Source organism: Phaenicophaeus curvirostris, chromosome 24, assembly GCF_032191515.1.
Source record: "Phaenicophaeus curvirostris isolate KB17595 chromosome 24, BPBGC_Pcur_1.0, whole genome shotgun sequence".
Classification (NCBI taxonomy): Eukaryota; Metazoa; Chordata; class Aves; order Cuculiformes; family Cuculidae; genus Phaenicophaeus; species Phaenicophaeus curvirostris.
Genome location: NC_091415.1, coordinates 1073852 through 1099114, shown reverse-complemented (window position 1 = coordinate 1099114; position 25263 = coordinate 1073852). Strand labels below are relative to the sequence as shown.

Here is a 25263-nt window from a genome sequence, read left to right as displayed (position 1 = left end):
CCATGTTTGAAGTAACTGAATTGGTCACATAAATTGCTACCTTTAGTATATAGTGGGGAGTTGCTTGCAGCCACAGTGTGTGGCATTCTCTTTGGTTATGAATGCTTTCAGAGACAAAGAACAGAACTTCCCAGTGAAAAACTCTGGTGCGAATGCAGTCAACAGTGTTTGGTTTAGAATTCTCTGTGATAACAACCTGTAGAGATGTGCTGTGATGGTAAACACGTTTGCAAATAGAATGCTAGCGTTCCCATTCCCCTTGGAGGCACTTTGAATGTCCATGTTCTAAACGTGAACTGAAAAAGCCCCCTTTCATAACAAAGCTTCATATAATTATGACAGTGCCGCCTTGTGCTGTGGAAAAGAGGATGTAGCTGGCAGGAAATGTACTGAGCTATGAGAAAACTTGGCATCAACTGAACTCGCCAGTATTCATTTTAGAATGGTGAAATGGATGAGTTTGCTGCAGGGGGAGGGGGTTTTCTGGACTTACACAAAACCAAGCACAACTGTAAAATAAGGAAACCAGTTCTGTGTATGTTACAGTAATGCACAGTGTAAGCCCTTTCCTTTTCTTTTTGTAGGAGACCTTTTTTTTTTCCCTCCCCCCTCACCTCCTCCAAAGGAAACTGGATCTCAAATGTCCAAGCTGAGCTAAAGCACTTCCCTGGGTGTAGTCTCTGCCTCCGAAGTGATTTATGTCGTGTGTAAGAAGCAGGCTGGAGTGTACTGACTTTTAGTAGAGTTAGCAAAATAACAGCCTTTTCTACAATTTCCAGTGTAATGGCTGAGGAAGGAAAAAGGATGCTTTTTAATGATAAGGCAGCTTGAACTGAGGCTGACTTACTTTTTTTTAGGTTAACAGTTCCTGAGAATGCAGGTGTTCTACATAATTTCCTTTTTTAAAATGAAAAAAAAAAAGTGAAGTTGCTCAACTTCCACATTTCTGCAACCTCATGTTTGAATGACACTGGGGCTGTAACTAGTTTGACAGAGATTCTTTACACAAAGGAAGCAGTTAAACCGTGCTGCCAGGAACTGCTGCCAGCGCTTTGAGAGCGTTCTGCAGGCTGGTGGGCAGCGGTTGCATGGTGTGTGAGGTAAGGTGGGGCAGTACCGCTTCTTTTCATGACTTTATTGATGCCAGCACAATGCGCTTAAGAGGCTTGGTGCAGGGAACTGGGAGGTGTTAACCGACTCTTGTGGAATGTGTGCAGGAGAATGCCTCAAATACTGTGTTCGGTTTTGGGCTCCTCACTTTGAGATGCTGGAGTGCCCAGAGAAGGGCAACAAAGCTGGGGGTTTGGAGCACAAGCCTTGTGAGGAGAGCCGGAGGGAGCTGGGGTTGTTCAGCCTGGAGAAAAGGAGACTGAGGGGAGACCTCATTGCTTCCTACAACAACCTGAAAGGAGGTTGTAGTGAAGTGGATGTGGGTCTCTTCTATCTGATAGCCAGTGACAGGACAAGGGGAGATGGCCTCAAGATGTGCCAGGGGAGATTTAGGTTGGATATGAGGAGGAGTTTTTTTTTTTCTGGAAGGATTGTCAAGCACTGGGAGTGGCTGCCCAGCGAGGTGGTTGAATCCCTGGCCCTTGAGGTGTTTAAAAGATGAGTAGACGTTGTACTTGGGGACATGATCTGGTGGTGAAGTTAGCAGGGCTGGATCGATGGCTGGATCTTGAAGGTCTTTTCCAACTGAAATGATTCTGTGATAAAAGATGACAGAGAGCAGGATATTTGCTTTCATTTTGTCAGCAATACTGCCTTGTCATTCACAACGTGCAGTTTGCAAACCATGTAGCAGGAAATACCAGGGTAGGAATGTTCCGAGTAGACTGGTGTTTCCCTGTTAAGATTCCACCCTCAAGTTTGAAAAGTCATCATTCTTGCTTTGGTGGAAAAAGTCAGTGTAACTTCAGAAAGAAAAATTTAAATGGATATTTTGTCAGCGCTTCTTCTGATGGTGATGGTGTTGATAAAGCTCGCTCAGTTCCACCTGCTGCAAAAACAACTATAGGTGCTTTCTTAGTTATTAAATATCTTCTGCCTTCTGAGAGGAAGCAGCATGGTCACCAAAGTGTAGTAGATGTGTGTCTGTGCACAAGAACAGGGCACTGGGAAGTAGGATTTGTGCTGAGTGATTGCCAGGGTTGCTGCTGCAGCTTTGCGCCAGGCAGTTTTAAGAACTCTGAAACAGGGAAACGCTCCGAGTTAGGGAGGGTGATAGGTTTGCTGTGCTCTAGCACGCCTGTGTGTGTGACTGTAACTCCTTTTCTCCCTCTCCCCTCCTTTTAGCTTCTCTCAATGTTCATGAGTATTTGAAGAGAATGGGAGGTGGAACTTCAAATCAAAAAGCAGGTATTCTCTTTCTTAAGGACATCTTTTAACTGCCATATTCTTGATTAAGTTGGAATTGTCCTACCTGCTGTGGGGGCAGCTCCACTTTTGGAGAAGAACTTCAGGACAATAACAATCTAAACAAATCATTCTGTCTGGTGCCTCTGCTTTCAGCCCTTTGACATGGACTTGTTAAACTCAATAATACTCGAATAGACTCATGTCCCTATATTCTTGTTGCTTGTGATGATACCTGAGAAATTAACACATCTCAAACCCACATTTTGGTATTTTTCTTTCTATTCAGTCCTAGTGACAACACCCGAGCCCATTCCAACTACCGTTACTGTACACACCACTGTATATACCACTGTGACCACGGCTGATTTTAAAGCTTCAGAAGTTAAATGCTGGATTGATAAGTAAATGCTCCAACTTTATTTCCTTCAAACACAGAACTCCCTGAGGCTGCAGGCTCCTCCTGTAAGGGAGGCGTTGGCTCTAATGTATTTTATGTCTTGGGGGTTTTAGAAGGTTGTTCAGAATCTTGCAGTGTGAGCACTGGGTATTTAATTCATAGTGATGCTTAATGCAGATCGGAACCTTTTTAATGTCACGGGGCTTGGGATAAATGGTGCATTAAGCATGGCCAGCGGGGCAAGGGAAGGGATTCTGCCCCTCTACTCTGCTCTCATGAGACCCCACCTGGAGTCCTGTGTTCAGTTCTGGAATCCCCAATGTAAGAAGGACATAGAACTTTGGAATGGGTCCCAAAGAGGCCACAGAGATGATCCTAGGGCTGGAGCCCCTCTGCTGTGAGGGAGTTGGGGTTGTTCAGCCGGGAGAAGAGAAGGCTCTGGGGAGACCTTAGAGCAGCTTCCAGTACTGGAAGGGGCTCCAGGAGACCTGGAGAGGGATTTTTTACAAGGGTCTGGAGGGATAGGATGAGGGGGGGTGGCTTTAAATTGAAAGGGAGATGATTTACATTAGATGTTAGGAGAAATTTGCCATGCGGAGGGTTGGGAGGCCCAGTTTGCCCCATCCCTGGAGGGGTTCAAGGCCAGGTTGGATGGGGCTTGGAGCCCCTGAGGCACTGGGAGGTGTCCCTGCCCATGGCAGGGGTGGGACCAGATGGACTTTAAGGTCCCTTCCAACCCAAAGCAGTCTATGATTCTATGATTGCATTTCATAAAGCCTGTCAAGTTTGAGAAATACCTTCAGCACCTCTGTTCAAACTGGGGTTTCTGATGCTATTTTATGTGCATCAACAGCCACGAAATACTCTACGTATCACTAGTCTTTCTCTCTGGCGTCCTGCTGGCTGTTCTGGTTTTTGCAATCGTCTGCCTCTTCAGAAAAAGTAAGTGGCACCCCAGAGGGAGCACTGGCAGCACAACGATCTGGACCGTGCACGCTCCGTGCCGCTCCCTCACCGTGGTTTGGTGCTGCTCTTGCACTGCTGTCTCCAACCTGGATGCAGACAGCTGAGACCAGCATCCCTCTCCTTCCCAGAGTGCAAGAGATCCCACCGAAGTTCACAGGAACAAGATCCCTCCCAGATGGTGACCGAGGAATCTGCTAACAACACCCAGGTACAGGTCACAACTCTGATTGCTAATACCTTCTACAGAGGCTTCAAATTCATTATGGAATGGTAAATACTCATTGGGGAAGAAGAGGTTTACTCTTCAAACTTGAGTATTAACTGAATCCTTTTGATTAAGGAAGAGGGCATTCTGTTGTGCATCAAAGGCTTCAGCCTGTGTTTGTTGTAGTGCAGGGAGATGCGATGAGATCCCTGAGCAGTAGAAGGAACTGTATTCCTTGTCTGTTATCATAGAGCCATGTTCCCCACGTATTTTAAGGGTTCTGGGGTTAAACACCACCACTAATTAGGCAGGTTAGTAGAAAATCTTTTTAAAGGGCAAGCATTTCAGTGGTTTTCATTCATGGTATCGATTCTTTGGAAGCCCTGAATGCAGAGTCAGCCTGTGTTTCTGAGCTAGACTAACACAGCACAGCAGTCACTGGGTCTCCTGTACACAGGGACAGACCGTGACTGCTTGTGGGGACAAATCAAAAGCAGGAAAATAATGCTGAGATGCAATGCTTGTGCGCTCTTTAATGTTTGTGGCTTCTTTCGCATCCCCAGAGTGAGGTTGCCTACACCTCTGTGGTGTTCAGGAAGAGCCCGGCGCTGATGGCTGTGTGATGAAAAACCTTCTACTGAAATGAAGACGCTTGCATTTCCTGCACATCAGGTGGAGCAGGACATCTCCTCGAGGCCCACGCTGCTCTGAGAAACCCCAGCACTGCCGTATGTACCACCAGCGCGTTTTTGGTTACTATGGGAAAATAATATCTCCTGTTCCAAACTTGTGGACAAATTGCTTTTTCGACTGTATTTCCTCATCTAGAGAAACCTCCGTGAGTCCTTGCAAAGCACTTTTAAAGTTCCTCTGTGTGTGTGTGTGTTTGCTGTTGCCTTCAACTACCAAAGAGAATTGAAAAATGGCAACGTTCCTCTGCATTTATTCATGTCTCTACCTGTTTCCCTTCTCAGCCACTGATGATACCATTTTTCTTGGGTTTTGTTTTATTTTTATGATTGCCAAGTGCTCTGGTTAGTTATGTTCTGCTTATTGAAGTTATGATCGTGAAATATTTGTATGCAAATGACTGCTTCCTGATTGGGTCACATAAAAGAAATGCACAATCGCAGTGTGACAGTCTTTCTGGAAATGCTCATTTGTGTGTTATTACCATAATGTTCTAAATAAAAATCACCCCCTCCTTATAAAGTGGGGAATAAGGCACCACTAGTGACTCAGCAGCTGCAGAGAAGCCTCTCTGCATGTCCCTGTGCCTGCAGATGGAGGTTAGTTGTCTGGATAAGTAGCGTTCCCCATCTCTTGTTCAGCGTTTCTCCTGCAAGGCTGGATTGGAGCGAATATTCCTGCTGCCCCAGCCCTCTAGGCTTCAGAAGCCTCCTTGTTTCTGCTCCACAGGGAGTGTCGGACTCTTGCAGGTATTTCTTTGTTCTGAAAACACAGATGTTTGCATGCCTGCTACCATAAATGCCTCTCTAGAGGCACCTCTTGGGCAGGAGGAACTCCTCAGTGCCTGCAGCCTGTGCACTGCAGCTGAAGACACCTGATGGCAGCATGAAGCTGCAAATGGGCTGCTGGACTGGGCTCTGGTGTGTGCCCAGCAGCAGCTCGGAGAGCAGCGGCTCCAGCTCTGTTGGGCTTTCTGTGTTCACACCTGCCCAGGATCTCACTGGAAAGCAGGTGCACAAACACCTTATGTTCCAAAATCCAGCTTGGTGGCTATTCCACAGGGTCAGGAGTAAGAATTTTAGTCTGTGTTTTTCTGTTATCTGCTCTCATCTCAGTCATAGCAATTTCTTGAAGTGCTAAATAATACAGAAAATACTATATTACTCCCCAAATTGTGCAGCTCCTGGGTGGTTCATGAGGCATGATTGTGGTTGGTGCAATTTTTTTGTTTGGTTTGGGTTTTGTTCTTATTTTAGTGGTTTGTTTTTTGTTTTTTTTTGATGAATAACAGCGTTACTCTGCCTAACAGCAGGGAATAACAGCTGAGGAATAAGGAAGTCTAAACGTTTACCTGGCTTGCACAAGGGCTTCTTCACTGTACCAGCAAGAATGCTCCCTTCTATATCAGATACTGTTAGATCCTGTGCTAGAAGTGCAAGAAAATGTGACTCACCATAGGCTTTTTCCTTCCACCCTGAGACCAGCCAGGATGTTGGGGTTTTATGTAGAATTTTCTTCACTGTGAATTGTACTGAGACTTAGCACGCTCATTTCACGTACTCTATGCAGCAATTCTGTATGAATTCAGCCCTCAGAGATGGAGGGTGACAGAGAACCTCCCTTTGGTGGCTGCAAACACATTCCAGAACCATCCCAGAGCATCCCTCTGCCTCTCCCTTTCCCACGCCAAGAGCTCTTGACAGCAGCCACCAGCTGCCTCTTTGTTTTATGGACAGCTAGAGGAGCTTGGGACAACCGTGCTGCTGATCAGAAGAGAGGAGAGGCTGTGGGTTCTCTGTTTCATGTTCTGGCTCTCCCATTTTCACTCTTTCAGCAGCTTTCTGCTAGAGGTGTTTGTGTATTGGTCTCCCTAAAGACAGGCTTCTACCTCAGGAGTTTGCGAGGAGCGGATATGGGAAAGCCCAGTACCGGTTGTCCAGCCATGGGATGGTGGGTGGAAATGGCTCGTGGGTTCAGCGGCGCTTTGAAGGATGCAGGGACTGTGATATTCCCTGCCTTTTGGAACTGATCACCTGTTTGCATTGTTAAAAGGATGGATGGTTAGAGCCCCAGCGATGGTGCTGATGTGACTGTCAGGCTGTGTTTCTCCGAGTCAGCTCTTGTGAAGACCTCAGTCCTTCGCTGCCCCTCAGTGATATTTGCACACACGTGAACTGCTGACGTGTGCCTTCATCCATCTTCACACCTACTTTAAGCATTACTCAGCCTGTTTGATCTCTGCCTGGGGCGGCTGAAGCCACAACAGTTTCCAAAGTAACTGCTGGAAGTGAGAGTCGGGGTCGCAGACCTGCGTGACCCCTTTCCAGGCAGCTGTTCCGCAGGCAGAACCAGCTGATAGACCTCCCCACAGCGGAGCATCTCGTCTGGGTGCCTCACGGAGAGCAGCTCCACGGGTTTCCTTACAGAGAGATGCTGGATCCAGCCACAGCGAGCGCCCAGCTGCGTCACTCCAAGGTGAGCTGCTGCCTGGGGTTCCCTTGGGGCTGAGCAGGGTTGGTCACCTTGCCCAGATCCTCCTTTGCAGCTTCCCCTGCCCCCATCCTCTCTTTTCCCCTTCTCTGCGTCCCTGTACCTTGTTCTCTTGGAGTTTATCAGGCAGCCTGCTAGCAATTTGGTGCGGAATCGCTCCTCCTTTTCTCACTTTATCAGAAATACATCGGCAAAGGTTGCGCATCATTCTAGTGAGCGATTTTGTGCTCTTGAGGGGGGACCTGTTTTTCTCTGAAAGCAATCAGCTCCATCAACCGATAATGAGAGATCGTGCAGCAAAATTCCGATGTTCTCGTGCAGTGACTTCCTTTGCTGTTTATTAATAGAGTTGAGCTGTGTAACAGGGCAGAGCTTTGGCCTCTGGTGAGGGTTACATCAGATAATAAATTGAGTTGTCTCATCTCAGCTGAAGGAGGAGATGCCAACTCTTTCTGAGTTAAATAACAGAACGATGCATTCTCTTTTCTGCGTTTTCTAGACTGCTGTTATTATTTAAAGATGGAGGGGGAAAAAAAAAGAGCCTGGCCCTTAATGATCTATTTCAGCTTGACCCATGTTCCCCAAATCCAAGCTGTGGTGTAATCCTGCAGTTTCTGTGCCATCTGGGTTAGGACACCAACCAAAACAGAGTGAAAATTTCATCCAGGCTGCTTTTTTTTTTTTGATTGTCATGGGAAAAGAGCTGGCTGAATTAATATAAAATTAATATTTATTATTATTCATTTAAAAGTGACCACACTGTAGGATCAGGCTCAAATTTGTTTCCTAAGTCAACAGAGAAGCTGAAGGGTGTAAGAATGGTCAGTGAGGACACGGCTGGCTTGTGAATTGCTGTCTTACCAGCAACAAAGAACACGTTTGTCCTCTCTTTCAGTGGATGCAGCCAATCCTTATGGAAAAAAACACCACTGGACAAAATTTGGCTTAAGTACCTCTTCTGTATTTTGCAATGAGTTAATATGAAGACACATCTAGACATATTTACAAACACCTTTCGAGTCGTCTTTCTGTCTGTAACACGTTGCCACAAAACAAACAGTTGTTCTTTGGGTTTACAGAGGAGACTTGCAACCAATCACGCTTGAATCGGGTATCAGGAAAACAATTTGTGATTGTAGGAGGAGTTAAGCTTGGGAATATGCTGTGCAGGAAGAAGCCCCAGCATGGATGCGTTCCAGTAAAAAACTAGAAAAATGCATCCTTGATGGTTTAGAGACGGTCAGTTTGATTCCTGGGGAAGGAGGAAAGAGCTTAAATATGCTGTTAGTTCATTTTTTGACAGTCATCCCTTCCCAGCACGCTCTCAGTCTTGAGTTAAATCTAGGAATAACCAGGCACTGTCTTTACCAGCTCTCCATGGATCTGAGCTGGGGAACAAGGAGCAAAACATCTGCCTCGTTAATGGTGCTTTGGGTCACTGGTTGACCAAGTAACGCTCAAGCTGACCAAGAATAACTGGAAGATCCTGTTAAAAGAAGATGCTGGCCTGGAAAAGCTGGGCTGCATACAGTGAGCAGAGTTCTCTGGGGTCTGATGATGCAGGAGATCACAAATGATCCTTTTGAGATTAATGTCAAATGTGCATCACATTGAGTAAGAAAATCTTGCCCTTGTCATGAAACAGTTTGTGCAAGAGTGGGAGCAGATGAAACAACACACATTTTTCCCATGTTTTTTTTAACAAAGTGGTTTATCAGTGACCTGGTGTGTATTGTCAGCTCATCGTTTGTCCTTTATTTACGACTGCTGGTCTGTTGTTTGCTCTGTAAGAACCGGGTCTGTTTTTTTGCACAGGATATAGGTCCTTAAAATGAAAAGGTACGTGGTTTTGAACTTCTTTATCTTGAAAGCATAGACAATGGGGTTCATGGCAGAATTAGCATGGGATAACACAATTCCCAGGTACATCAAATACGGGGGGATCTGAGATTTAGGGTAAAAGTAAGAAACGCAGTTTATAATGCACAGAGGCAACCAGGATACAGCAAACAGGAAGAGAACAAGTGCTAGAGATTTGGCTGTCTTGAACTCCTGTCCATAAAAACCTCCTGCCCCTCTCACGCTGGTTGCACCCTGACGTAGCTTTGTCCGGATAATGTAGAAGATTTCAATGTACAGAGCGCACATGATGAGCAGCGGGACCAGGGTCCACGTGAAGAAGCCAAAATAGACCATGTAATCCATCTTCATCACAGAGGTGAAGCGACACTTGAGGTACTCGGAGTTTCTTGGTTCTGCCTTGTTCCACCCAAACATGGGGACTAATCCTGCCAGCAGGGACACGGACCAGCACAAACCCAGCGCCCACCAGACTCTCCTCTCTGTAGTGATTATTTTATATCTGTTGGGGAAGAAAACCCAGGTCATGTTAAGCACAAGTGTTTAAAATAATTAAGGAGGGTTTCACATGTTCAAATGCAACAGGTTCGTTGTCACAAAATGTGGCATAAGCTTCCAAATCTTCTTTTGAGACAAACCCTAACTCTTCATTTGTAACCGTTACTTTGCAGCATCCATAAGAGGACCTACCCTTAACTCCCCCTCTTTATAACTGGATGTTCTCAGCTATTTTGTTTCTTGTTTCGTTATGATCTTAGTGTTCCTCTTTCCCAGAGATTGGTCTCCTACTCTGAGCAGTCCTCTCTTATTCCTCAGCTTCCTTGGGCGTATGTTACTCTTTATGTTTGGATTATGCCACTTGCAGGTCCAAAGTGCTCTTTACTTTTCAATTTTACAGGTCCTTTCCCCATAAAAAGTACAACTTCTTTCATGCTTGAGGTTACACTTTGCATTCCCAGCTTGTCTGCTTCTCCATTCAAATATAAAAGGTTAATGACTCCTTAAGTTCACTATGAAGTGTGTTACTGATTTGGGGTTTTCAGCAAAAGGAATTGTATTTATGAGTAGCTTCAAACCCCAAAGAATTCTATAGTACTCTCAGCATCCTGCACGCGATTAATTATCAAAACATCCGAAGAACAAAACTGTTTGGTCACAGGCTCATCCTGTGGCTGAATTCTGATCACTGAGCTATCGGCCAGGGGCTGCCCACGCTGCGTTAATCACCGCAGAGGGTGGTTCCTGCTCTAAATGACTCCCCTTGGGTGGGATTTCGGGCACAGTTATTTTCTCCACGCATTTAAAGTAAATAATTGTTAGAGAAGGGCCAGGTTAAGGAGAAGAGAGGAGGTGGTGCCCGTGAGGCAGGGGCCGGGCTGGTCCAGCGCTCACCTGGTTGGCAGCTTCACTCGCAGGTACCTGTCGATCGCGATGGCCAGGAGAGAGAGGATGGAGGCGTTGGTGAAAATCACCATCAGGCAGCACATAAACAGGCACGTGTAGAAGTGGACGCTGATGCCCAGACTCACCACGATGGCCAGGGGCATGACGAGGAGCCCCACTGCGATGTCAGCCAGTGCCAGGGAAACGATGAAGTACAGAGTCGTGTTCTGAAAGGTCGAGTTCAGCTTCACCACCCAGATGACCAGGATGTTACCCAAAGTGGCAAACAAAGCAACCAAGCACTCGGTTCCGATGTAAACCCTGTCCAGGCTGCTGAGCACCAGGCTGTCGTTCGGCATGGTGAGCTGCTGGAGATGCTCCCACCCCGGCTGGATCTGCAGAAGGGAGCATGGGCGTCGATGACCTGGGTGCCTGATGCTCAGTCGTTCCAGTGTAGAACCTCTTCCAGTATCGCGTGTCCTCAGCACTCAGGCAGCAAATCAGCCGTTGCCTTTCTACAGAGCTGCAAATACCTCGGTGTCCAGGAAACGCTCCCCACTCCGGACACACCTCCTGAAGCTCACAGCATCCTTGCACCAGCCTGGTCACAGGGAAGTACTTTGGAAGTCTATTTCAAAGGAAGAAAAATGGAAAATACTCCACGGGGTTGCTTACCAGCAATGTACAAATGTATGAACTGCTTCCTCTTCTAAGCGACAGTTTTAGAAGTGGGAGGACTGTAACCAGAGTTGACTGTGCAAGGCTGCCAGTTATCAATTGAGATAATCGCTCTGCAGACGCTATCGGAGATGAGGCTGTTCGGGGGGCATCGGGAGGGTGTTCTGTTAAATTCCAATACTTGATTTAATTCACAGGATACTATTTCACCCTGCGGTGGCTGAAAAACGTTCTTCACTTGATTCTCTCTGTCTGACAAGAACACTGTCATAATTCAGGTAGTGTTTTCGGAGAGAGCCCTTATTTCCATTACAAATCGGTATGATGGGCAACCAAGTCACTCTTTCCTATGCTTTGTTTGTAGAAGACCGAGAAACCAAGGAAAGGTGTGGGATGTGGTGAGAAACAGGGAGGAGAGGGTGTGGAAGCTGATCTGCTTGCTGGGGGCCGTGTTGCTCCACGTGGGTCTGCGGTGGGGGAGCTGCTCCCAGGTCAGAGGAAGCAGAGAAGAGATGCAAGTGAGTCCCAGGGTAACCTGGATAAATAGAAATGAGCAAATAGCAAGCAAACAATTAGGCAGATGGTGCTGTATCAGGGTAACCAAGCCTGAAGCCAGCTTGGGTGGCATTTGGTTTCATGAATGCTGAGTCCTTCGCCTCTTCCACCCAACTTTCTGGCAAAACTGAGGATGGAGAAGTGAAATCAGCCCAGAGATGAGACAGAGCCAGAAATAAGACTTCTTTATTCTCTACTATCAAAATTTCGCTTCCTTGAAATCGATGGAAGCACGTCTTGCTCTCCGACTAGCAGGTGTTTTAGTGGAATCACTGATGGGAAATGTTGAGGTTTCTATAGATGGTCCTGGTCTGCAGCTGAACTTAGCTGTGCTGGTCTCCTACTCAGACCTGTCATGGGATATCTGGGGGTGCAGGAGCTAAATCCCAGGAGGGGCACGTGCACGGCCACAGCGGGGATGTGCTCTAGGCTTTGCCAGCCGAATGAGGCTCTTTTCTGGGAAGTACCTGGTAAGAAGCAGGCAGCTGGTGCTGTGAGCAGATGTGGGGAATGGCCGTGTCCTCCTGCCTGGTGGCCACACTTGGGTAAGAGCCCTGCCCGCTTCCTGCGCTCGTTGTGCAGCTCTTGGCCTCAGCTTCCTTTTTCTGTCATCTTCTCCTGTGGCTCCTTAGCCCTGTTTTCACTGCTGCTACACCAGTACACACTGAGCAGGCTGTAAAGAAGCGCTGACCTCTGCTTTGGCTCGTTCACCCTGTTAGGCAGTGCAGAGCACGCCACTGGACAGGGGATCATAGCTTTGGGGCTAAAATACATAGCAAAATTACCACAACCACCAGGCAGCTCCTGTGGTTTGTTCACAGTGTGATGCTGCTGCTGCGTAACGATGACTCTTTCACACAAACGTACATCAATGCGTTGCAGCCTCGAGGAGACAGACATAAAGGTGCTGCGGGGTTAGTTGTAGAAGCTCTGATAAATACATTTCCATGGATGATTTGCTCTGCTCATCTTTGGAAAGTTGCGTATGCAGATCAGACGGTGAGCAAGATTGTGAGTGAGGGACCTAATTTAAGGCAGCTCAGGGAGGAGTTTGCTCCTGACCTGGCTGCAGGAGGAGAAGACGACAATTCAGTGCAGCCTTTCTCAATTTTGGATATAAACAGCCTCAGATGTCCAAAATGTCTATAGGCAGCCTGGATGTCATCTATATCACGATGGAATGTGTCATTGGGATGTTCGCGGTGGTGGGCAATGCCTTGGTTGTCTGGGCAGTGAAGCTGAACCCGGCTCTGCAGAAGACAACCTTCCTTTACATCATTTCGCTGGCGTTCATGGACATTGCCATGGGGATCCTCGTCGCACCGCTGGCTGTCTTGGTGAGCCTGGGAGTCATCATCCACTTCTACTCCTGCCTCTTCATGTGTTGCCTGATGATGATCTTCTCTCATGCCTCCATCCTGTCTCTCTTGGCCATCGCGGTTGACAGGTACCTGCGAGTGAAGCTGCCGTTCAGGTGAGTCTTGGCCAAGCTCCCATCTCATCATCTTTTCCCCATTCCTCCTCTCCCTTTCATTTTCCTTATCCCTTATTTGGAACATTAAAGGGTTTCCTGGGCATTGTTGGTTCTCTGACAGAAACTCACCCGAAGGTTCCCAAAGTGCAGGGAACTGGAGAACCAGCAGCCTGGGCTCTGCTGGAAATCTAGCAGTGCCTGAAAAGCTATGGAGATTCAGGGAAGGGTTGCTCATAACTGTGTACGTGCTGAAGACTGGGTAAGATTTTTAGTCTGGATAAGTCTTTAGGTTTTCCCTTGGGATAAATCTTACTGCTCTGCTGATCCCAGTCAAAATGAACTGGTGTTTCCAAGAAAAGAGAACCCCTGCCTCTGTGCGTTCTCATTTAAAAGGAATTGGTGCCCATTTGGAGGTTCCCCTATAGCTTCAAAATGCATTTTAAATATCAGAAGCTGCCAAGGACCAGCTACACAGAACTGTGCTTAACACATATCAAGTCAACCACAAACAAGCCCTTAAAAGCCCAAGTTCCTGAATTTTGTAGTTCTTTTTTTTTCTGATGAATCGTATCTAACATGACTGGTGCTCCCTGCCCACCCAGGTACAGGGCAGCCGTCACAAAGAAAAGGATTTGTGGGATGCTGGGACTCTGCTGGCTTGTGTCTGTGCTGGTGGGGCTGATCCCCATGCTGGGGTGGAACCAGCACACGGGCAGCTCTGGCTACATCGAGTGTCACTATTCGGCTGTGATGAGAATGGATTACGTGGTGTATTTCAGCTTCTTCACCTGGATTCTCCTTCCCTTGCTCATCATGTGTGCTCTCTACGCTGAGATTTTCTACATCATCTGGATAAAACTGAGCCTGGGCTCAGCAAGTCCTCTGGGGGGAGGAACGATTTGTGCAAAGGAATATAAAATGGCCAAGAACCTGGCCCTCGTCCTCTTCTTGTTTGCAGTCTCTTGGCTGCCTCTGGGCGTCCTGAACTGCATTTCATACTTCTGCCCTTCCTGCATCATCCCGCGGCCGCTGATGTACCTGAGCATCCTGCTGTCTCACGCCAACTCCGCCATGAACCCTGCCGTCTACGCCTTCAGAATACAGAAGTTCAAAGAGACGTTCGCTTTCATTCTGAGGACTTACATCCTGCTCCAGAAGTCGGAGGCGACTATTTCTAGCGTGAAGCACACAGCAGAGCAGCAGGAAGCGAGCACCATCTGCGCTGTGCCCGGGCTGGATACGACAACCGAAACAGCGTGGCAGCAACACAAGCAGGGTGAAAATGGCACAAACACCAAGATAGTTCTCAGACTGTGTGTTCTGGAGCAGTAATTGTGTGTATATTTCTGCCTTCAGCTAATTCAGCTCTAGGCAGTGTGTTGATGAGTCCAGGCTCCTGGCTAACTCCCAAAATAAAGAAAAACCTTTGCACTTCCAAGGGAAAAGGTTTGTGGGGTTAGGAACAGAGTGACAGCTGGGTGAGGGGCCGCTGCATGCAGGGGAGAGAGTGGTGCTGCTCGTGCTTGTGTGTGTTTTGCTCCCACTGGATCAGGGGCTCCAAGCCCCATCAACCTGGCCTTGAACCCCTCCAGGGATGGGGCAGCCACCCCTGCTCTGGGCAACCTGGGCCAGGGCCTCCCCATCCTCACAGGAAAACATTTCTCCCTAAAATCTCATCTCAATCTCCCCTCTTCCAGCTGAAAACCATTTCCCCTCATCCTCTCCCTGCCCTCCCTGATCAAGAGCCCCTCCCCATCTTTCCTGGAGCCCCTTTCAGTGTTGAAAGCTGCTCCAAGGTCTCCCTGGAGCCTTCTCCAGGCTGAACAACCCCACCTCTCTCAGCCTGGCCTCATGGCAGAGGTGCTCCAGCCCTCGGATCATCTTCATGGACTCGCTCCAACAGCTCCGTGTCCTTCCTATGCTGAGGACTCCAGAACTGAATGCCGACCAGGTGAGGAGGACCCAGGTCTGGGCCAGCTGCTGGGGGAAGGTGCTTCATGGTTCAAAAATGCTCTGATGTGGCTCAGTGGGGCAGCAGCCACTGCCTGGGGAAAGGGGCTTTGGAAAGAAAGCAAAACAGGGGGCCTGGAAACCTGATGCTGAGCTGCAGGAGGGGGTCTGTCCCCGTCCTCAGGCTGTGCGGGACAGAGCCCTTGATTCCCAGGCTGTAGGCAAGGTGGGAGATGCTTCATCCACTCTTTCCATCAGAGCAGGTTGCACAAGGGGCTGTTGCCTTCCCAACAGACTAATCCCCGCTTTCATGCTGCTAAGGAGAAATGAAAGTCCCAAAGGAAGGAGCCCTTTGGGCCCGTCCTCGCTGGCTCAGCTGCCGGCGATGCCCCCGAGCTCGCTGAGCTGCACCTGCCCTGACGGGGACGAATCCGGATGCTTCAGCCCAGCACCCCCTGTTCCTGGCAGGAACGAGGCACAAGGTGCATTTATCTTCTTCAGATGTTTCCTCCACCAGGCAGTGTCTGTTTCCTGCCTGAAATGGGAAAGAGCGAGGCAGCTGCTGCTCCCCCGTTGCCAGCGGAGGATGAACCTCGTGGCGTGAGCGCAGCCTCACCCCCAGCCCAGGGATGCTCGGGGGGCTGCATCCCCCCTCCGTGGGCACTCGGCTCCTCTCTCACACAGTCCCAGCATCAGGAAACCCTGGGCTAGAGGTTTTTATAGCTCACGAAGTAATTAAACACTCCCTGCGCGGAGGAGCCAGATGGGGCTGGAGCGTGGGATCAGGGAGTGTTTAGGTGTGGAAACCAGCTCCGCCGTCCCCTTTTCACTGTTTATTTGCCATCATCCAGCCCTAAATCCTGACCAAAGGGCTCCCTCCTTTCTTCTCTACCACATTGCTCTCCCGCAAGCCGCCGTCGTGCTCCTGCTGAGAGGCTTAGGGGAACATATGGCTGAGCTGAGGGGGCAGCGCCCTGAGCATCGGTGCTCACAATCCTCTGCTTGTCACCGCTGGTGGCTTTACTCTGTGACCGCGCGCGTGTATGCTAAGATATAGGCTGCCATCACCTATAATCAACCCTTGTGTCAGTGTGCTTGGAGTATTTGGACACCTTTGCTGCCACGTACAGCAATATTTTGTCATGAGGACAGTTGTGGAGTGCTCGAAGCCCGAGAGAAACTCAGCCCTGGGTTCGCTGCCATGCCAATCTACCTGCCTGCGTGCACTGGAGTAAGTTTGTGAGCCAGCAGTTTAAGGCTTTGCGTTAGATTAGGATTGGAAGGTGTATTTTTAGATCGTTTTATCGATCCGTGGTGCCTGCAGAGCTCTGCGGAGGCGGCAGCTTGAGGAGGAGCCCGTGCCCAGGGCTCGTTGGGCTCAGCGCTGGGGCAGCTCCAGTGCAGCAGAGCCCAGGGAAGTCCCAGTTTGATGGGGTTAAACAACGATTTGGACCCTGTTCCCTGAGTGCTTGATGGATTTGCCATTTGAAGGCTGTAATCAGCTTGCTCTGTTCTTGGATGGCTCCAGCAAAAGGCTTCCAGCAGATTCCCCAAGGGTCCTCCTACATCCTGGTGAGATAAGGATCAGGAAGGGAAGGGTCTATCTGCAACCCCAGCTGTGGCTTTGAGTGCCGATTCCCCGTTTGCACTGGGGGCGGAGGGGAGGAGAAGAGACTTTCTGTTTTATTTATTTCTAAGTGACACACAGATGCAGGAAAAAAAAGTAATTGCACCACAGTGATCTTATCATGTGAGTCAGCAGCAGCCACGGCCACCTTTGCTCCAGCGCGGCTGTAAAACACTTGTGGGAGGAAAAAAGGCAGCGTCCGTGCGGCAGCTCTGCCCGCGCAGCCTGCTCTGGGCTCCTGGCTGGGTGCTGGTGTGCAGGACCTCATCGCTTTGAGCATCACCTGCTCTCATTCCTCTCTGCTTGCCGCTGCTCATGGGCCAAGAGGCATGGAGGAGGGTCTTTTCTTTTGCCTGGGGCTGTGAAATGTAATGTTTACTTCATGGAAATAAAAAGGGGCAGCTCATGAAGCGAGTGATGGTGAGCAGCGAGTGCCATCGTGGCTCTTCGCTGCCTTGGAAGGAAGTGAAAGCAAAGCAGGGAGAGGATGTGAATGTGAAGCAGGGTCACATCTGGTTTAACAGAGAGCGATTGTGGCCTGGTGAATAACGAGCAAAAATGAAAGTCCGGAGCGCGGCGCTGTCTTGTCACTGCTCTGTGCCTCAGTTTCCCCATCCATGGGAAGAGAAGAGTCAATCCAGTCCTGACAACGCTCTGTGCGTGGGGAAAGGCTGGACAGGACCGGGGTCCTTTCAATTTCCTTCTGACCCTTCCAATTTGGGCATCATTTCACCTGCCCCCCTGGATACTGAGAGGCCGCAATGTTAAAACCTGCTGTTAGCAATCGCCACAGACGGGAAAAACTGCGGAATGCTCCCCCGTTCGCACAAAGCTTCGCTGACAGACAAAGTTCACCATCCTTAGAATCCAGATTTTGTTCCAAAGATGATTTCAGCCCCCATCAGAAGCAAATTGCCGGTGGAGAATCAGATCTGGAAAGCTCTTCTTCCCTTTTACATGCCGTTCCCTGTGCTTGAACTGGGCTGGAAAGCGGGGGATTTCTCCTAGTGACTCACCCAGTGTTTTCTGCAGCCAGAAAAGGGTGAAAATGTGAATCTGCTGCTGACTGCTCTCCAGTGCAACAGTGGGGATGGTCTCAGCCTTGGCTGGTCCTGGATGTTATTTAAAGCAGAGCAGCAGAAAGAGAGGAAAGTGAAATGAGATTTTAGGGAGAAATGTTTTGCAGTGAGGGTGGGTTCCCCAGAGCAGTGGTGGCTGCCCCATCCCTGGAGGGGTTCAAGGCCAGGTTGGATGGGGCTTGGAGCCCCTGATCCAGTGGGAGGTGGATTGGAACAGGATGGGCTTTGGGGTCCCTTCTGACCCAAACAGTTCTATGATTCCTTGAGTCTATTTTAGTTCCTGGGAGACAGCAATCTGTGGTTTCGCCTGATTTCTCAAGGACCTGGGCACCTCCTGCAGAGACAGCCCATCCCTCCTCCTCGCTGTCTGACGCTGCGGGTGGGAGTGGAGCAACCGGCTCCCCAGGGCATCACCGTGGGGACAAGTGGCACGCTGGCGACTAGCAGGTTGCAGAAACCCATCCCCAAACTCCTGCCGGGTGAGCAGGGAGGCTGACAGGAGATGTTCCCTGCTGAGTGGGGTTGCACCTCTCCCCAGCAGGCTGCCAGCCTTTGCCCTGCTGTGGGAAGAGCATCGCTCCTTTTAAGTCCCGGGAGCCAGTAAAGCTCGCCCGTGGCAGCCGTCTCCAAGTATGGGGATGGCATCCGTGGGCCAGCATCCCTTCCCGGAGGCTGCTCACTGCAAGCAGGGCTGGATGGACACCCCTGAGGTGTCCCCGCTTTGTTTGAGGGTCCTGGTGTGGGGAGCTGGATGCTGTCCCTGCCCTGCTTGGGGGGAAAATGCTGCTCCAGAAGCAAAACCTGTACCCAGAGCCTGGTGGTGATACTCATGCTCCCAGTGCAGTTTTGCTCGGCTGGCTTATGCGGCTTTGGATTCCAAACCTCCCGAAACCTGGGAGTGAGTGTCTCTGTTTGCTCTTCTTGCTCGGCTCGTTGGGGAGCGCAGCGCCCGCGTGGGAGGGAGCCGGGCAGCCAAACCAGTGCGGCGCGTTGGGTTTGCCCAGCAGACAGCAGGGACGCAGCGGCTGCGGCTCTGAAATGGCTCTGGGTGTCATTCCCTGGACCTCCTGTCCAGGCAGGGCAGGAATGCAGGGACAGGGGCTCAGATAAATGATGATTTTTTTTGTGTTTCAAAATTAATTTCATCATAATTGGAGGTTTTATAGTTATCTTTGGGAGTGGCTGTGACAGAGCCACGGGCACAGGACCCTGTGTGATGCCAAATCCGCTCACCCACACAAAAATGATCTTTCCCACTCCAGTGGGAGTGTTGATTCCCCTTGATTATCCCTCTCTCCCAGCCCAGGGCTGTTCCGTTCTTCCCGAGTCCCTGGGGCTGCAAGTGAGCTGTATCACGTTGTGCTTTCCCTGCCGACCCATTAGTTATGGGCCAAAAGGATCCGGGGGCCACGTCGAACAGCTGACCTCACTGGTGCAGTAGCCAGAACCCTCCCTTCTTGGCCCTCCTCTCGTTTCCTCATTAACACCAGAGGACTTTGGCGCTGAGACGCATCACCCAGCAGCGGGCTGGCCCCTGTCCCACCGCGTCAGGTCACGCTGCAGTAGCCAAGGCAGAAAGCGCAATGCTGCCTTTGCTCTTTGTGTCACACCCGTGTCCCAGCGTGGGTCTGGATGCTGCTGAAGTCCCCAAGGTCTATTGATTAGTGACTGTCTTATTAATCAAGTCCCATTACCCCTTTCTCACCTTTCTCCACCCTCTCTACCGCGCTGGCCGTTCCCCTTCCCAAGGGAGCCCAGTGCGACGTCACCATCTCCAGACCAGAGCATCTCTGGGTCGGGACCAGCAGGATTTTGGTTGCCACACAGAGAAGGGCTGTGGCCTCTGGGTGTGCCTGGCTCCATCCTCCAACTTCTCACTTGTCGTGTTTTGTGGGAATCTCCGGCCATGGGTGAGTCCTCCGGGATGGGGAATATCTGTGCGCAATTTATTTATGGAACGTGACTCAGTCTGACTGGCACCGTGGGCTAATTCATCACTGTCAGCATAACCACCCGGGGGAGGGCAGCTTACATTTCCCCTGGATGTCTTCTAAGTGCTTTTTTCCTGCCTTTCGTTCTCTAATCAAACCAAGGTCTTATTTATAGTAGGGCCATTTATGTCCGGGTAAGCCCGGAGTGGCCCCAATGGCTTAAAAGGATTTGCTCCAGATTTACACGGGTGTAATGAACACAGAGGTTTGGTCCTGTGGCCGCAATAATCCTCTTGGAGGTGGGAGCTAGGCTTTCCCCCCAGGAACAGTAATTCGCATGGAAATATACAAAAGGAACCCCAAAAGCTCTTGCTGAAGTGGCACGGAGCTGCTGGCCTCGCAGCGAGGGAGACGCAGTGGTCCTGCTGCCCAGGGCCTCACTGGGGCCAGGGCTCCCCGCATCCCTCCAAGCTCCGCGCAGGCTCTGCAGCAGCAGGATCCACCGGCTGGTCCTCTCGGCTTGGGATCTGCTGGGAAATTCAGCCCCGTTTGCAATATCCAACATCGGGGCAGCTTGGGGCAGGGAATCATAGAATTGTTTGGCTGGAAAAGACCTTTGAGATCATTGAGTCCGACCATACCTGTCCACTACCGACCCACATCCCTGAGCGCCTTGGAGGTGCAAGGGTCAGCACCCACTTCACGAAGGAAAGGGAAGGGAAGGGAAGAAAAGGCTTCTGGTCTTTATTTCACCAGAGATGCTACTGAAAACAAACCGTTTTCCAGGGGGCTGGTCCTCCTGAGAGGGTACAAAGTGCCCAGAGGCTCCTGGGGAGCTGGGCTCTGCGCCGGAGCTGCCTCGGCAGGCAGGAAGATGAGCCACAGGCAGTTGGGCTTGGGGTCCAGGCTGGCCAGGGAGGCTCCTTAGGAAGGAAGCATTGTTTATACCTTTTTATTTTTAATTTCTGTATATTTGGCTGCAGCACTTTCCATGATGTATGGTAGAAATCAAGGCCTCTCTTGTTCTACAATAACTCAGAGTTCTTATTTGGATCCTTAGCGGGGGGAAAAAGGGATTTATTTTTCTTTATTATTTCCAGCAAAACACGCACAGATCCCTCATTGTAGCAGAAATCTCAGCTTTTCTAATGATGCTCATTGCCAAGATTGCTGCCCTGATTTTGGAGGAAACAAATAGTTCTTAAACACTCGCTGCAATGCAGTTTTGGAGTCTCGTAATGATGTAGCTGGAGTTTGCCTCTAAGGATCGTGAGGCACTTACTCTATAGTGGAAGGGAACGTAAAGTGAGCGTATTGCTGGCTAAATAGTAACGCAGCATTGGTTACCGGCCTAGGAATAAGATTTAATACCAATTCTGTGCAGCTTTACAGCACCTCGGAGCCCCAGACGGAGCTGTGAGGTGAGGGGATGGCTGGATTTATGGGAGATTGTATGACACGGCCATTACATTTTCTTTTGCTGAAGAAGAAATATGGGAAATGCAGATCTGGAAGCAGGGTGAGATAAAGCATTAGTGTTTCCATCTCCTCAGCTCCTCGCCATTTCCGCTCCCCTCCAAACGCGTGGGGAATGAAACCGCTGCGTTGGGCTTTGCTCATTTGGCAGACGGGAAATGCAAATCACGCTCGCTCAAGGTTTCCATGTGGGGATGGAGAGGGGGGAGCCCACGAGCCTGCCCGGAACCCGTGCCAGCTGGAGTGGGACCTGCATGAGCAGGACACAGGGAGGACACCCGAGCCAAGAGCTGGCTTGGACACGGATACTGATCAATAGGTAAATGGCTAGGATGAGGGGGAATGGCACGGGAGCTCGGCTTGGAGCGGGTGAGAATGGTGACAGAGGAAGATGTGGGAGCAATGAGTCTGAGGGAGTGGCACTCACCTTGCTTCAGAGCCTTGACGTTTGCTGCTGGCATTGCTCACTTGCTCACAGCTGGAAAAAACTCCCCTCCCTGCCCGTCTGGCTGAGCTTTGCATCGCCGTCCTGCCATGCTGCCTTTCTGGACCCGCTCCATCCCAGCGTGCCGGCTCCCCGAGGTGGCTCTACCTGCCGTGGGCTTGCCCATGCCCAGGCAGAAGCTCCTCTCCTCCTCCACCCCCTCCTCCTCCTCCTCCTCCTCGTCACTGGCACGGGCTGCAGGGTCAGGGCTGCGGGCTGCCACAGGTGCTGGGTGTGGAGGAGAAATCTTTCCAAATCGGAGGCTCCAGGCCGCGAGCTGCCTGCTGTCCTCTAGCTGATGTCCTTGCAGCAGCAGCGCTCGGCTCAGGGCACCCAGGATCTGACAAGGTGACGGCAGCGGGCAGGCTGGCAGAGGCTTCCTCCACGGGGATTTGCAGGTCACGGCACAAGTCACCGTGCACAGAAGAGCCGTGGTGACACTGGAACAACTGCACCGAGGACATTTCTTAGCTGTTGCAAGACATGCGTCACTCTCATTCTGCATCAAACCTCAGTGGAAAAACCCTCTGTGCAGGCTGCTGGACACCTGCAGTGGGGAAGGTGCTGGAGAAGCAGCAGAAGCCACCAAGCCCCAGTAGAGTGAGGGCCAAGGAGCTGCTGCTCTCCCGCCGGCATCGCATGCCTGGAACATCCTAGTCGGAGCGACACGGAGGACACAGCTCCAGCTCCTGGCCAGGCTGGCAGGCAGGCTCCAAGCCCAGGGGCAGCGTGGAACCTGCTCTGAGCTGCCCCACCACCGACTGCGAGGGACACGAGGCATGGAGCGGAGTGGGCGAGCATCTCGGGAGCCCTGGCTGCCTCCCAGGGACGTGTCCCGGCAGCAGCGCGCGGTGGTGACAGGAGCCCTCAGTGAGAACCCGTCAGTCTGGTATGCGGCACCTCACCACAACATACAGCGCAGGCAGTAAAACGAGCGATGAAATGGGCTGATATTGTTGTGGTTTCCATAACTCTGGAAATACAAGTGGAGTTGTGTGGCATTCAGGTAACTGAGAACTGGCCCCACTCACCCCACGAGCTTGGTACACGTGCTCCTGTATCAATCGGGGCAGCAGTTTCTTAGATTTCCTGGCTGTTTTGGGTAAATGTGAGATCTGGCAGATAAATACCCTCATGCCTAGCATGCTGCTTCTTGGGAACACAGCCCCGGGAGCACAGCTGCCTTCCAGCCCTCCCCACCATGCCGTCCCAATGCTGGTGACTCGCTCCTCGCTGGGCTCTGCCTCCGTCTGCACCTCATGCACAGATCTCTGAAACGAGCAGGCAAAAAATACGCATCACGAAGAGCGCTTTCCTGCCGGTGCTGAGTCCTAGGAGGGAGCTGCCGGTGCCCCGGGAGCTGCAATCTGTGCCGGCAGCGACCGCGTCCGTGGCGCTGACACCGGCAGCGCAGCCTGGCCTGCTTCCCCCTGCAAACCCATCTGCTGGCTTTCCCACGGCATGTGCAACTGTTTTATCTTTGCTCATTTCTATGGCTAAACACTGCCTGGGAGAGGAGCTATTTTAAAACGCATCTGCTGTTATTTACACAAACACTTGCTTTTCAATGGGCAACAGAGAAAAGTGTTGAAAACCAAAGCACCCCCAAATGTTTCTGGGATGGGATTGGGCTTCGTTTCTGCTGGCGATGCAGACGCGCGTGCTGCTCGCTGGCGGCAGCCACGGTGGCTTGTCTTGGGAAGAGTTTATGGGTGTCTGAGATCTCTGGGTGCAGCCGGGGAGCCCAGCGTGTGCTGCTTGGGTGCCTGGGCACCGCAGGGCACCCCTGCCAGCCCGCAGGGAGGAGCCTCACGAGGGCTGGAGAACCATGAATAAGACCTCCGGCCCTTACTCAGGCAATGTTTCCAGTCTATTGAGTCATAGCTGGAGTGGAAATTACTCATGATTTGGTGAGAACGCAACAGCTGATTTCACATTGAAACTCAGGGTTGCATTGGTGCTGGGATGGTGACTGTGACCCGCAGGGCTGTGCAGGAGAACCGTGTACTCGCTCCCCTGTACTCGGGAGTGAAACACATTCTCGTGGTCCCTGTCATTCGATGTTTGCTTTACTGTTAACATAAATTAACGGCTCTTCTGCAGGAAAATACCTGTTCCTTCCCAAGCAAGAAGCATTAAGCCAGTATTATTAGTTTGTGTTCAGGAAGCAATCGGGAAATGAAGAGCGCTACCAGAAGGCTAAGTGCTATTGTAATCCTAATTATAGTGCAGCAGCTAATAAAGAGAGCTGAGGAACAGCCTCTTCTGAAACAGCTGCTTCAAGACAAGTTTCTGCAAATACCTGAAAGTACTAGTATGAAGTAGCTGGGATGTGCCGGAGGGTCTCCAAGGCTATGGGATGATGAAGTTCACTTAGGACAGCAGAGGAGCATTAATTGGAAACACACTTCTCTTATCCAGGGACAGGTGAGCTCATTATGAACTCAGTGATGGCTTTATAAACCCTGTCCTGCAGACCTGAGCCTGTCCTGACTGGATGATGGGGATGCTGCTGGTCTGGGGCTTGTGGTTCCTGCTGTGTCTGATCCTGGGATGCTTGCAAGTCAGGATGATGTTCACACAGATGCATAAGAAGGCTCCATCTCATCTTCTTTTCAGAGAGACAAAGTCACAAAGGAGGGAAGCCTGGGCTTGCTGATACTTTTGATAAAGGGAGCCCTGCTCTTCCTTTCTTTCTGCAGTCCCCATGCTCACAGGTGAGGACATTGTCTTTAAGGCTGAGGCCTGGAAAGTACTTCAGCATTTGCAGCTACCGGTTGGGGTTCAGCGTCTCCTGTGTTTTCAGGCAGCTTTGATGATCCTGGCTGAGCTGGGAGACGAGAAGGGCAGCAGCACTGCTGCCCCAGGGTTGCAGCTCATGGAAAAGCCAGCTCAGGCTTTCCCTTCGGAAACCTGTTAGACCTTTTGTGGAGCACTGCCTTGGGACCAGCCCTCCCTCCCCAGCTTCCACACCTCCCAGTTTGTCTGCTTAATTATCCAGTGGCTTCACCCAGCCAGGCATGGAAAAACCGGGTGTGCTGTGGTCTGACGAGGGATGGTGTTCCCAGCAGGGGTCTGCAGCTCACCTGCCTCCACAGATCTTGTCAGGTGCCGGTGAGCATCCAGTGCTCCTTTCCGCTCTGCACCCCGGCAAGGACGCTGCACCCTCTGGAACGCTGCATCGGGGAGCTGTACGGCTGGCGCTGCGAGGCCAAGTGCGTGCTCAGTGACCCCTGCAGCCACGTCATCACTCAGAGGAGTCGCTGTCAGCGCCGTGTCAGGGATGCGGGTATGCGCTCTTAATAACATAATTAAGTCATTATTCCTAATGATGCACTGCTATCTCATCTGTAAAGAAAATACTATGCTTGCGCTTCACAAGCTCATGCCCAGCTCTTTGCAATGAGCATTTCTTCCTTAACTCTCCTGCAATTATTGTTTTAAAAAATGATTATTGAATGCTTAGAGAGGACCAATTCCATTTCTGTGCAGTTTAAGTTCAATCAGGACATGCTCATCATGCAGTCATCACCTTTGCTTTTAATGACTACAGCAATAATAATAATAATAATAATATGTTATAATGTGTACCATGTCAAATGCACTTTCATTTAAATGTGCTGGTGATGTGTGTTACTGAGCTGCCTTCTGCTCTCCCAT

General features: G+C 50.5%; 5 protein-coding genes across 13 annotated transcripts in view; 3 read left to right on the top strand and 2 right to left on the bottom strand.

Moving 5' to 3' along the window:
* The window catches only part of WDR77 (WD repeat domain 77), a 199523-nt gene that overhangs the window by 7783 nt on the left and 166477 nt on the right, over nucleotides 1–25263 (bottom strand). The gene's annotated exons all lie outside the window — the stretch shown is intronic.
* Nucleotides 88–14118, top strand: LOC138730726 (transmembrane protein C1orf162 homolog). 8 transcript variants are annotated; one of them, XM_069876202.1, is made up of 6 exons: nucleotides 88–1100; nucleotides 2296–2358; nucleotides 2645–2759; nucleotides 3609–3697; nucleotides 3850–3929; nucleotides 4490–5088. In XM_069876202.1, the coding sequence occupies exons 2-6, from the start codon at nucleotides 2328–2330 to the stop codon at nucleotides 4547–4549; spliced, it is 375 nt and encodes a 124-aa protein (XP_069732303.1). In that variant the 5' UTR covers nucleotides 88–1100; nucleotides 2296–2327; the 3' UTR covers nucleotides 4550–5088. The 8 variants fall into 8 exon arrangements, 4 of the variants coding, with proteins under 4 accessions (XP_069732303.1, XP_069732304.1, XP_069732302.1 ...); XR_011339077.1 differs by lacking the exons at nucleotides 88–1100; nucleotides 2296–2358 and adding exons at nucleotides 6669–7091; nucleotides 14015–14094 and having other exon boundaries at nucleotides 2365–2759; nucleotides 4490–4654; XR_011339076.1 differs by lacking the exons at nucleotides 88–1100; nucleotides 2296–2358 and adding exons at nucleotides 6669–9341; nucleotides 11225–11237 and having other exon boundaries at nucleotides 2365–2759; nucleotides 4490–4654.
* LOC138730725 (adenosine receptor A3-like) lies at nucleotides 8861–10795 on the bottom strand. Its single transcript, XM_069876199.1, has 2 exons — nucleotides 10359–10795; nucleotides 8861–9468 (listed from the first exon to the last, which is right to left on the bottom strand). The coding sequence occupies exons 1-2, from the start codon at nucleotides 10706–10708 to the stop codon at nucleotides 8865–8867; spliced, it is 954 nt and encodes a 317-aa protein (XP_069732300.1). The 5' UTR covers nucleotides 10709–10795; the 3' UTR covers nucleotides 8861–8864.
* On the top strand, nucleotides 11505–14481 carry LOC138730711 (adenosine receptor A3-like). Of its 2 annotated transcripts, none has more exons than XM_069876172.1 (3): nucleotides 11505–11545; nucleotides 12713–13056; nucleotides 13836–14481. In XM_069876172.1, the coding sequence occupies exons 1-3, from the start codon at nucleotides 11540–11542 to the stop codon at nucleotides 14386–14388; spliced, it is 903 nt and encodes a 300-aa protein (XP_069732273.1). In that variant the 5' UTR covers nucleotides 11505–11539; the 3' UTR covers nucleotides 14389–14481. The 2 variants fall into 2 exon arrangements, with proteins under 2 accessions (XP_069732273.1, XP_069732272.1); XM_069876171.1 differs by having other exon boundaries at nucleotides 11506–11545; nucleotides 13659–14481.
* The window catches only part of RAP1A (RAP1A, member of RAS oncogene family), a 40688-nt gene continuing 38427 nt past the window's right edge, over nucleotides 23003–25263 (top strand). Inside the window, exon 1 of the mRNA XM_069876219.1 lies at nucleotides 23003–23014. The gene's annotated coding sequence lies outside the window, so the exon portion shown is untranslated. The remainder of the gene's footprint in view (nucleotides 23015–25263) is intronic.

Excerpts from the sequence above, each read along its gene's own strand:
- LOC138730726 (XM_069876200.1), top strand. The coding sequence starts at position 2,584 with ATGATACCTGAGAAATTAACACATCTCAAACCCACATTTTGGTATTTT. Across the intron at positions 3,698-3,849 it reads CGTCTGCCTCTTCAGAAAAA|AGTGCAAGAGATCCCACCGA; the intron begins GTAAGTGGCACC and ends TCTCCTTCCCAG. Across the intron at positions 3,930-4,489 it reads AATCTGCTAACAACACCCAG|AGTGAGGTTGCCTACACCTC; the intron begins GTACAGGTCACA and ends TCGCATCCCCAG.
- LOC138730725 (XM_069876199.1), bottom strand. The coding sequence starts at position 10,708 with ATGCCGAACGACAGCCTGGTGCTCAGCAGCCTGGACAGGGTTTACATC. Across the intron at positions 9,469-10,358 it reads CGAGTGAAGCTGCCAACCAG|ATATAAAATAATCACTACAG; the intron begins GTGAGCGCTGGA and ends CTTCCCCAACAG.
- LOC138730711 (XM_069876171.1), top strand. Across the intron at positions 13,057-13,658 it reads CGAGTGAAGCTGCCGTTCAG|GTACAGGGCAGCCGTCACAA; the intron begins GTGAGTCTTGGC and ends CTGCCCACCCAG.